Source organism: Mytilus trossulus, chromosome 1, assembly GCF_036588685.1.
Source record: "Mytilus trossulus isolate FHL-02 chromosome 1, PNRI_Mtr1.1.1.hap1, whole genome shotgun sequence".
NCBI classification, from domain to species: domain Eukaryota; kingdom Metazoa; phylum Mollusca; class Bivalvia; order Mytilida; family Mytilidae; genus Mytilus; species Mytilus trossulus.
Window position 1 is genome coordinate 111,073,395 of NC_086373.1, and position 12,456 is coordinate 111,085,850.

A 12,456-nucleotide genomic window follows, 5' to 3' on the forward strand; every position below is an offset into this window, starting at 1 on the left:
ATCGAAATTTAACTGACAACTCAATGGCCAAAAATGAAAACGACAAACAGACAAACAATAGTTGACATGACACAACATAGAAAACTAAAGAATAAGCAACACGAACCCCAGCAAAAACTAAGGGGATCGCAGGTGCTCCGGAAGGGTAGGCAGATCCTGCTCAACATGTGTCACCCGTGGAGTTGCTTACGTGATTACAAATCCGGTAAATAGTCTGATTCGATAGGTCACATTTAAGAAAGAGAAGGTATTGTAGTTACAACGTAAGGAGCATATACGATATCATTTGTGAAACGGTTACTCAATAGAGGTCCACTAACTCGTGATGGCACCCGTAAATCTACAAAGGGATTATTTCAACTTCACCATTTTGAACTCTTGGTTTAATAGCTTCCTTGTGAGCAGCAAATGTCACATTGGCAAAATTAATGACTTAAAAGCTCGCCGTCGAGTTGACTAATGAGTTGAATTTACTGTTTTTCTCTGTATCTCTAAGGCATAGAAACATGAAATAGTTATCAAAATTACCAGGATTATAATGTTATACGCCAGACGCGCGTTTCGACCAAATAAGACTCATCAGTGACGCTCAGATCAAAATAGTTAAAAAGCCAAACAAATACAAAGTTGAAGAGCATTGAGGAAAAACATTTTATATCCATTTGTCATTGTTTTATCCGTTCAACGTGGTAGGTTCCGTTTAAATTGTGTAGTTGTGCTATGTTAAATGTGTGTATTCTTGTCTTTCATTTGTGGTTATGTGATACTTTTCATACGCCCTTTTTTCAATACTGACATATTTTTTTTATTATTTTTATAAACACACTGTTGACTGCTGTACCCTTACTGTTGACATTTTTACCTATTATGTCTGTTTGTGTTGTACACAAATGTTCTCAGTATCATCGAATTTTGTTCAACTATCATTCAAGTAGAGGTCTAGCTAGCTATCAATCCAGGATTCATTTTCCATATACAAAAATGTCTGTATGTAGTGAGGAAATTGACAGTTTCCTCCATTCGTTGGATGTGTTTGAGCTTTTTAATGTGCCATTTGTTTATGGACTTCCCGATCAGATTCCCACGGACTTTTTTTTAATTTTGAATTTGTTATTATACGTTTTATCTTAATTCATATTTCTATCAATATGAAGATTGTTGAGCTGAACTAAACGCTTGTTCAAATCGAGTCTATCTTATAAAAAGAGAAGATGTGGTATGATTGCCAATGGGAAATTAACAAGAACTATAGGTCACCGTACAGCCTTCAACAATGATAAAAACACATACCGCATAGTCAGCTATTGATTGCCCCAAAATGACAATGTAAAACCATCGACAACGTTGTCAGTGAAGGTTCCTTCATCTTTTGTACATGAACAATATTTGTTCATATTGTTTATTCACCAGAGAAAGTTATACTAGAGGCCAAACATTTCATTTGAACATGTTCATCTTGAGTAATGATGAGATAGAAATGGATTGTCTGTGTTTGCAATGAATTAATTAAAACTCATGAAAACATATACAACTGAATAGATTTATTAAAATATATCTTATATGAATTTGAAAGTTAACATTTACGCAAAATGTTAAAATAAACTAAAAAAGAAACAACATGCACCAATGCTCTCAAACACCCAAACACACAATAAAAAATGCGACTAAAGATAACCAAACAACACATTATTAAATCCACACACAATAAACACTATAATTGCAGAATCATTAACTGCCAAATACATGTTCATTATTTTGACTCAAAATAAAATATATTAAATTACATAACGTACTAAAGAAACAATTAGCAATGCATGGACTCGTTATAATGTATCAAGTTCATAGGAATTTTAGAATAGACGCCAAATAGTTCAAAATTATGTTGATCTCTTAGACATTTGTATGGAAAATGAACTGATGCGAACATAAATATAAAGCAAGCACGTGAAACCGTATAATGCTATCGGTTAAAAGGATTGTAAATCATCGATATTTCAATGTATGTATTTGTGCAAAATCAGTCAAGCTTATAAGGAATCTTTGTGAGCATATTTTGACAAAATGACTGCGGAAATTGACCTTTCCTTTCGCAACTCCACTTTGATAAATGTTTTAAACAAAATGAATATTATGTCTCGTAAAATTTAAAGTACCTTGCGGTTAATGAAAACTATTACTGATGGTTGTTTTTTCTATAAAACATTGCCTCGATATCCTTGTACTAAAAGTATACAAAATTGATAGTTCTGACAACACACATTTCTAAAACATCTTTCTCTATTTCTCTACAACCTAAACGTAAAAAAGAAGATGTGGTACGTTTGCCAATGAGAAATATCTCCACAAGAGACCACAATTACGCAAAAAGTAACAGTTATAGGTTACCGCACGGCCATACCGCGTAGTCAACTGTGTAAAATGTAGACTAATTCAAAAAAATAAACTAACGACCTTATCTATCACACAAAATAAAAGCCTTTATGTGAAGATAGTTTCAAACACAATAAGATTAACACCTTTTTTTTCTCTCTGAATAGATACAATCATATTCCGTCAAACAGTATGTTACTCTAGTGCCAAATAATTCACAACTAGTATGAAAAAATTGTATGTCATTCTTACTATAACAACGCTTTATCAAAGTGTTCGGTAACATTAATACAAACAATATCTCATATGTCAACCTTTCATGTTCCAAATAATACTTATTCACCGGTCATTATAACATTCTCAGAATCACAAAATACCCTCAAAGTATCATGTTCTCATGTCTTGACCTAACCGAGGAACGTAATACCTCACATTGTCATTTTTATCTTCTAAAATATATTCATTGTCACGCATCTGCTGATCTTGAAGACGCTTGTTCTTCTTTTTCTTTCTACGCCATCGTCTTCTACGCTGTTCTTCATCATCATATGTGCAAGTTGTATCAGAATATATGGTTTCACTTGCTAGTTGTCTTTCATCACTGTAAGAAGATGAAGTAATGAGTTCTATGATATCATTGAGTTGATATGAGACTGAGCAATAATTTGTGAAAATATGTTATATAACCAAAACAACATAACATAACACTAATCCATATTCAACATATGTGTAGAATAAACGAAGGATGACGATGTCAGTGGAGGCAAGATTTTCTTGAATAATGCATTGTGTAGTAAATAAAACACCTTTGTTTAAAACAAATTATATTTGTGACTTAGAATTAAAGCTATACTTACGGTTGTTTGAAATCTTCAGGCTGAAGGACCTCAAATTTGTTAATCTCAAAGTCAAAAGACTTTTCAGAGTATCGACTAGAAAATATAAAATTTAAAATTAATTAACAAACTTGTATTAACTAGGAATCAGATGTTAGGACTGTCAATTATGATTATATTCCTACCGAAAGTCATGTTCAGAAAAGATACTAAGGTCAAACTAAAAAAATATGCTAAAGTTGTCATACAAAAGAATAATATCTGAAGGTTAGACAAAGAAAGGGTGCTAATGTAATTGCTTGTCAGGAAAGGATGCATACTCAAAGTGAAGCTGTTACACGATGCTCACGATGCAAACACAAAGTTATGATTCAATGCATGGATTTTGCTATACTTTTCGTTCGTTTTATGTTCTTCATCTTTTTATGAGCTTTCGATTTTCCAATACATTGGCTTTGGACACCACTGAAGAGACATTAATTGTCGAAATGCGCATCAGGTGCAGGAGGATTGGTACCGTTAATGTTATAACTAAGTTATAACTAAGTGTAGGCTCAATTCTCACACCCGATTAAATGGGCATTAACTGTGAACTATTAATTGCGAACTTGTTTCTGTTCAATGATAGTATGAGTTACAATTTATGACTGATACAAACATTTAATTTAGTCCTGGTATCTATGATGAGTTTATTTAACACATTTTTATATATATACTAGATGATATATTAGCACTCAATAATGAAGACTTTAGTATGTACGCTAAAGAGATTTATTCGGACAAATTGATAGCAATGAACACTCCCCTCTCCTGGATCTTGATTTTAATATCTGTAATTTTTTTAATACAACGTCTATATAGCAGTTTTGTACTTCTTTTATACATATTTGTTTGTCGTTTTTTAGTGATTTGCATTAAAACACATTATTTTCTAATGTAACCTTTTCTCTTTGACATGTTTACCTATTATGATTGGGTTTTTTTTTGTTCGTTAATCGTTGTCAATATAATAGAATTTGATGCGGCTGTCATACTAGTGAAAGGTGTAGCTAGCTATTAAACTAGGTTCACATTTTTTACATAAGAAAGGTCAGGAATATGATAGTTGTTATGAAATTAGTTTAAGGTGTTTGTGCTTTTGATTTTGCCATTTGATTACGAACCTTCCGTTTTGATTTTTTCCCAGAGTTCAGTATTTTTTGGGTTTTACTTTTTAGTTGAAAGCTTAATACCAACATTTACGATGAAGGATGCAAGATATCCATTTTAAGATTGTGAAATTCTCTTTATGATGTTTATATATTTCAGCATGTTCGATTCACTCGTGTATGTAACAACGGGTTTAAATTATACGAAATAAATCTCTGTACTACTAAAAAAGGTCCTTACACCGGGGTCCTCTATATCACAAACTGGTCAAACCATTTACTTAATGATGTCATCGGTACATGGAACAGGTGTAAATATAAATCAATAATCAGATATTTTATAATTTCAAGTATTTAAAATCCAATATTTTATAGTAATATTCTTTACAAAGCACAAACATGCTAGCTTTAATCTCAAAAGGTAACCAAACCTTTAAACAGAACTAATTGGAAAGAATATTGTTACGATATATGCTGTTGTCCGGCCATTTATAAACCGCATATTTTTAATATTAATGTTGATTCACTCATTGTGTCTTAGTATCGGAAATATAATCGTCTATCCTATATAAAAAAAAAGTTGTTCGCAGGATACGAGTAATGTTCTGCTGATATATTTCATGATGGTATGATACTTACGAGAGCGATTTTAATTTACTTTAATTAGAAGGAATCAGTTTATTTGAGGTATGGAGCAGACTCATTCGTGGCCTCTGTTGTTTCTGAAAAACTACATTGGCTAGCGGTATTGGAGAGGGTTGAGATCTAACAAAACATGGTAAACTCCGCTGTATTTTGTAGTCTGTCCCGAGTGAGGAGCCCCTTTATTTCGTTAGTTTTGCATGTTTATTTAATTTTAGTTCACTTATATTGTTTTACATCAAGTCTTAAATAAGATTAAATAAACTAGTATTCAACTTTATACTTCTGGGCAAGCAAATTAAAATCTCCGAGTACGGAAAAAATTGGTACGAAGTCAAAATATGAAAGATAACACTTATTTCAATGTTCCGTCTGAATGTGTGTTCATAACTACCAGTTTCGACATTGTTTACAATGTCTAAAAATGTATTTAAAGTAACGGAAGATTTTAAAAAAAAGTTATTTTCGATAAAACAAAATAAAAAAGGGAAAGTTACAGTAGATGGGCTATCTCACAAGTTTCTTTTTGTTTACTTCTCTTTGTCTTTTGTCGTATTGACAATACCCTGAAACTAATTCTACCAGCGACGGGATAATAAACAAACATGTTATGTAAAACTCTCACACATCAATAGATTCCAACAGAAAATATAATTACCTGTAAACATTACTATTCCTGCGATGTTTTGCACGTCTGAAAAAAAAAGCGTAAACTGAAAAAATGATACAGTTCGATGTTAAACACTAACATTGTTTTCCTCTACCGTTGAAGATACTAACAACTAAATTAAAATATTGGATTTTAAATACTCGATGCTTGGTCCGTTTCTGTGTGTGTTGCGTTTCGGTGTTTTGTCGTTGTTCTCCTCTTATATTTAATGCGTTTCCCTCGGTTTAAGTTTATTACCCCGATTTTGTGTTTTGTCCTTGAATTTATGAGTTTTGAACAGCGGTATACTACTGTTGCCTTTATTTTTCACAGAAACCTGAGGAGGTTCGCTTCCTTAATTTTAGAATAACAAGACGTTCATGTGACTGCTAATAACAATATTTTAAAAATAGGGGTAACAGAGGAACAAAAGATATAAGAGGGACAGTCAAACTTTAAGTTCGAAAATTGAACTGACAGATTGGCTAAAAAAGACAAATAAAAGTACATTACACAACCTTAAAAACTAAAGGTTAGCTACACAAACCTCCTCTTAAACAGTGGGTGATCGCAGGTGCTCCGTAAGATTACGCAGATCCTGCTCCATAGGAATACACGTCGTATTGCTCATGTAATTACAAGCTCGTTAAATATTCGAATTCGGTAGATCACATTCTTGAAAAAGGAAAGGGATTGAAGAAACGGCCTTATTAATATATATATTATTTGTGAAACAGTTATCCCATAACGGTCAACTCGTGATGGCGTCCGTAAAATAGACGAAGGGATGATTTCAACTTCACCATTTGGAACTCTTGGTTTAATATCTTCCTTGTGAATAGAAACTCTCTATCAAGGAAATCATGATAAAAAATACAAGCAAGGGAATATCGTTTCAATTGGAAGATATATTCTCCGTATGCAGGCGCTGCTAGAATTAAGCTCCTTTCAACCGATTCTCATTGTTAACTTTTAGATCTAAGTCTGAATGAATAAACCAAAACAGCTGAACATAAATACGGGTTAGCGTGCTTGTTGTAAAAAAACATTGACAATTGTGTGGTTAACAAAATGTTATAGAGTGTTCATTCATTTAACACCCGTTACTATCTTTTTTTTTAAAACAATATCAACATAACAAGAATGACACACCCGCTGGTGTTGGTTGATATACATATCAAATACGAATATTGAAAATCATAACGATATAAAATACAGAGAGCGAATACGATCTTTATCATAGGACATGGGTTGTCAACTGAAACCAAAAGATGTATTTAGTCATGATGTTTCTTTGCATGTTTGCCATGGTATTGCATTATGTCTTATCATGTGTGTAATTTATTTTGTTTTTTGTCCATAGATTTACGAGTTTTGAACAGCGGTATACTACTGTTGCCTTTATTTATATAATTTTCGAAATATTTGGAAAATTTAAAATAATTTATCAACCAGTCCATTTATATAATTTTAAGTTAAAAGTTATTTGTTTTTACACAGGTTGTGTGTGGGAATAAAAATAACTCGACATGGCTAGTTAAAACAAAATATAACACCATTATGAATACATCTATATATGATTATTCTAGTAATGGTTTAAAAAAAAATAAAAAAACACCTTTACAATTCAATTCCAGTTGTACATTCTCGTTTTAGAAATGTACTTGTTCTGGAACAAAGGTTGCAGTGAAACCTTCGTGTGACGCATATTTAGTAGTCATATTGTAGTGGTTCACTTTCGTTAATAGTTGGGAAGTGTCCGTTTTTATTCCTGAGTTTACATGTTGTTATGTCTTATTTTTTTTATTAACTTCTCTGTTGTAAGTGGTCTTGTTTTAATTTGGACTGTATTTCTGAACCAAGTCATTGTAGTGGCATTTTCAACATTGCCATATCAGCGACATTTTGGCTAGCCAAACACCAGGTTCAACTCTTCAGTTAATGTTCAAATATTCTGTTCCAAATCTGGGATATAACAGTTGTGATCAAATAGTTCGTTTGTATGTATGTTGGAGTCTGTTTTGTCGCAGTTCAGTTTTACTGTTGTTCTGTTGTTGTTCTTCATATCTGATGTGTTTTCCTCGGGTTTTGGTTTGTGAAAAAAATAGTTATTGTGTAATCCTAAAATTTTACAGCAGTATACTACTGTTGCCATGTTTAGACTACAAAACTAAAATACTTAATTCAACTTATAGTTAAAAGTATACAGTTTATATGATAGGCTCAGTGTTTGGAACGTGTGTGACTCTGAAGATCCATACTGAGAGTTCAAACGTTATAACGAAGATATTCATAATCATTGAATGGGTTATTATTCCGACAAAAAATGTTTTACCAATAGGAGACCTTGATCATTTCTGCGTGTTCTTACAGTAATTTATGCTTTGTCATTGCCCGCAAATTACAATGATATTTGCCAAAGAATAATATACGCTTACGTTATCATTGCATTATATTTAAAACCTGAAATAAGAAGTGGATTGAAAGTGGACAAACAAGTTACATTAACTTAATTACTGACGAACAGTCCGTCAACGCAATAGTCATTGGACAAACTGAATTGGTTGTTGGACAAAAGATCACCAAACGGAAAAGCATGTTCATGAACTATTGCATAATGAATATTCATGAAAACTCTGTGTTTGTTGAAAAATCCTCAGTCACTGGTTTATGAATACTCTTGTTCATTTGTATTTCATATCCTGTTCATCAATAGTTCGTGAATTTTCTATAAATAATTCTTGATTTCTGTTTACCTGGGCGATACAAAATCATTGTTAACGTACATTGACTTTAAATATTTTTTTATAAATTTGGTATCTATCTCATCGAAATAACCCCGAAACTACTTTTTCTAGAACCAAATATCAATAAAAAATTATACGTAATTAAAAAAAATTATGGCCCGAATCACAAGTCTTCCGACAGCAAACATCACTTACTTTTTCTTGTGTTTCTTGGAATCGAGTGTACTATAAGATTCTTCTCTGCAACAAAAAATAAATAAAAAACGGTAGAATTTATTTAGTAAACATATTGGTTTCCCTACTAGTGTTGAACTAAAACATTACTAAATTCAATATTATCGATTTGGTTTGACTGTTTCTCTAGATCTGGAAGCGTGATTAGAAAGAAGAGATAACTTCCTTATTTTTACAGAAGTTTTAATTATATAAACATTCGAGGTAGATTTAGAGACAATCCAAGAAAACATATCGATTTCGATAATAAAAGTCACCAATTCAACCTTGTAATATTATCTTCTGTAAATAGTATTTCTTTTTTTAATGAAAATATCTGAAAGTTTTCCTCGAAGCATCGAGATACATAGATATTTAAGAATATCTAATTGAGAGTCCTGAGACTTTTACAAAGGTTTATGACAAAAGAGGGACAAAAGATACCTTAGGGACAGTCAAACTCATAAATCTAAAATAAACTGACAACGCCATGGCTACAAATGGTACACATGACACAACATAGAAAACTAAAGAATAAACAACACGAAACCCACCAAATGGGACGATATAAACTCCACGACAATTAATTTCTCGTTTCCAAACAGTACAATACCCTCTCTACCATCGTATGGTGTTATTTAAGCTGGTATTTTATGCTTGCGGATATTCATACCTTACGAAATACATATACAGATGAACATTCTTGTCCATTTGTATTTCACATCTCGTTCATCAATAGTTCATGATACTTTTATATATATTTCTTGATTGATGTTTACCTAAGTGATACAATCATTGTTAATGTACGTTGACCTTTAACTGTTTTTTTTTAATTTAATATCTGTCTCATCGACATTACCCCGAAACTACTTTTACTAGAACCAAAATATTAATATAAAAAATCATATGTAATTTTAAAGTTTAAAATATGGCCCAAATCACAAGTCGTCGGACAGAAATTTAACTCACCTGTCCTTCTTGTGTTTCATGGAATCGGGTGTTCTATAAGGTTGTAATAAAAATAAAAATGTATCAAAAACGGTAAAATTATCTTGTTAGCATATATTTTTTTTGCCTTCTGGTGTTGCTTTAAAACATTACTAAATTTAATAACAATAATTTGGTTTGTTTGTTTCTCTATATTCAGAAGCGTGGTTAGAAACGGGAAATGACTTCCCTTTTACAGTAGTGTTTAAATTTGTTATATAAACATACAACGTAGATTTAGAAACAATCCAAGAAAACGATCTCGAGAATAAAAGTCACCAATTCAACCTTGTAATATTATCTTCTGTAAATATTATGCTTTGTTTATTTTTTTGTTATTGATGGACCTATCTGGAAGTTTACCTCGAAGCATTGATATAGATAGATCAATATTATTTTTTAGGGTGCAGGACCTTTTTCGGGACGTCGAGATCGGGTGTTTCTAAGCTTGGGATTTCGGGATTAACCCTTTCGGATTACGGGAATTCTTTTTTAATGAATTTCGGATGTCGGTATTTCAATTTCTTTTAATTCGGGAACCTCAGGATTTCATTGCTTTAACCCCGGAATTCACGGATTAAACACTTCCGAGCCCCTCTTGTTTTGTATGGAGGAGATTGCAATCTGATTACAAACTAGCCGGATGGTAATAGCATTCCATTCCATTCTACACGGAGATAAATAAAAAGTATTTTTATACTACGCGCTGCAATATAAAACAAAAACAAATTAACATGCTGATTAGCTGAAAAAAAATGTTTAATGTCTTATTTGTTTCGATTAAAGAATTATCAAACAGTTATTAGTTTTTCAATGCACTATCTTTAATTGCGAATGACAGTGTAAATATATACAAACAAATATGTTATGCCCTTCTCACAAAAAATTATTTGGCATCAGTTGAAAAACAATCGACAGCGGCATGTTACAAATACTAAAAATAGTGCAAAACCCGAGAGTGGTCTTTGGTGTTTTGAAAGCTCCCATCTTCATATCCCGTCGTGATGCTTTTCTAAGAACAATTGCATTAATAAGTCTAATTCTGTAGATCAAATTCGGCAAAAAGGGGACGGGATTATGGTAACGTCAATAAGAAAATATTCCATAATGGTCAGCCAATTCGTAATAGCGCTTGTAAATATTTCGCCTTATGATGTATTTATTTTTTCTAGTTTTTTAAGTTGGATTTAGCTTGGAACAGTATATCTAACTGTGTCAATATATATGTTGCTGGTTTTAGTAACTGTTAATTGTTACCCATTTGTTTGCTTTGTTGGAAATATTAATTTTGTCATTTGCATTGGGACTTTCCTTTTAGAATTGTCCTCTGAATTCAGTATTTTTGTGTTTTTGCTTCTTTTTGTAAAAACAAGTTTTTGTTGTAAATTGCTTTGTTGTAGATTTTATAAAATTTAATGATTTCCAAGGATTTAATGAATTTTGAATTTCTAACTAATAATTTCGTTTTGATTCTATATTGAGTTATTACCATCCATCAAATGTTACGGGTGATTTAAATGTTTACTAGAATTTTAACGGGAAATATTCCATTACTCAAGTTGAAAAATTGCACCTATATTCTTTAAAATATGCAGTTATTTACACATATTTGATTTACTTACTTAACCTTCTTGAATTTTGGTATTTCTAATTTACGCAGTGAAATAACCGATTCATCCGGTTCTTCATAGTACACAGGTATTTCTACTCTCTTCGGTTCTGGTTGTGGACTAATTCTTTCCTTCTTTCCCCCACACAAGGAAGCACATTCAGCTGAAATCATTAATTGATAAACGTTGCTTATCTTTCAATGGGCACTAGTCACGAGGTATATAAAAACAAAACATATGATTTAGTTTGTTCAATCCTTTATATAAATGAATTAATCACTTGCAAGAGAATAATTCCATTTAATTGAATCAGTATGTATGTGACCTTCAAATTAACACCAAAGCTGCAGATTTTAAAGAAAAAACATTAAAAGTGAAACAAAGGTCAGCAATTTCTTTGACTGATTCGATCTACACAAAAAATCATTCTTATGCAGGTAAAAACAAAAATAACTATTTTTTATTTAAAAGTGGGGCGAAAGGTACCTTAGAGAGAGTCCAACTTATAGATCGAAAATAAACTCACAATAACATGTCTTAAAAAAGAAAAAGACAAACACACAAATATATTAACATAAAACACAATGAATAAAACTATAGACTAGGCAAGATACTTGTGTCGAAGTTGGTCATTATTAGTAAAGCAATACCAACTTTTTCAATCTGCCTTTTAGTTTGGAATGAGGAATACTTTTGTGAAGTGTTGAAAAGTCAATATTTTAATACAATTGCATTGTACGATGACAGAGGCTTTGAATGTTTATACTCTTAAAGATTTTTGAAATTCTATATTATCCGTTTCTGATTCACGCCACCTCTAGAATAGGCAGATTAAAGAAAACTTTTAAGTCCGGCTTTTCTTGTTAATAAAATAGATGTTAATAATGTAAGAAGGATCACTTGAAAGATCAAGCAATATGCCATTGTTTGTAAGGACACTAATGTAGTTTTGGTATTTAATACAATGATTAAAGATTCATTTCTGCATATTTGGTTGAAATTGCGAAGAAAAATAGAGCAGAACTATGATTATCCAGAATTTTTCCATTGGTAAGTTTTGTGAGAGTATATGTTAGGTTTCCAAAATTAATCACTTAGAAAATAAGTTAAAATTCTTGTCTGAAAAATCAAGTAATTCTCGGCATTTTAAAATAAAAATAAAAAATGTAGAGAACAATTTACAAAACTTATATGTAAAGGAAAAAAGAGGTGCACAAATCAGATCCCGAATCAGATGGACAGAAGAAGGGAAAA

The 12,456-nt window shown here is 31.7% G+C and overlaps 1 protein-coding gene across 1 annotated transcript; it reads right to left on the reverse strand.

Annotated features, from left to right (window-relative positions):
• Window positions 1-1,585: 1,585 nt before the first annotated feature.
• On the reverse strand, window positions 1,586-9,611 carry LOC134697596 (uncharacterized). The gene is made up of 5 exons (XM_063559882.1): window positions 9,575-9,611; window positions 8,588-8,632; window positions 5,655-5,690; window positions 3,228-3,302; window positions 1,586-2,971 (listed from the first exon to the last, which is right to left on the reverse strand). The coding sequence occupies exons 1-5, from the start codon at window positions 9,592-9,594 to the stop codon at window positions 2,758-2,760; spliced, it is 390 nt and encodes a 129-aa protein (XP_063415952.1). The 5' UTR covers window positions 9,595-9,611; the 3' UTR covers window positions 1,586-2,757.
• Between the last annotated feature and the right edge of the window lie 2,845 nt (window positions 9,612-12,456).

Coding starts and splice junctions, on each gene's coding strand:
- LOC134697596 (XM_063559882.1), bottom strand. CDS start 9,594: ATGAAACACAAGAAGGACAG. Junction 8,633..9,574: donor ATGAAACACAAGAAGGACAG/GTGAGTTAAATT, acceptor TTTTTGTTGCAG/AGAAGAATCTTATAGTACAC. Junction 5,691..8,587: donor TCCAAGAAACACAAGAAAAA/GTAAGTGATGTT, acceptor TTTTTTTTTCAG/ACGTGCAAAACATCGCAGGA.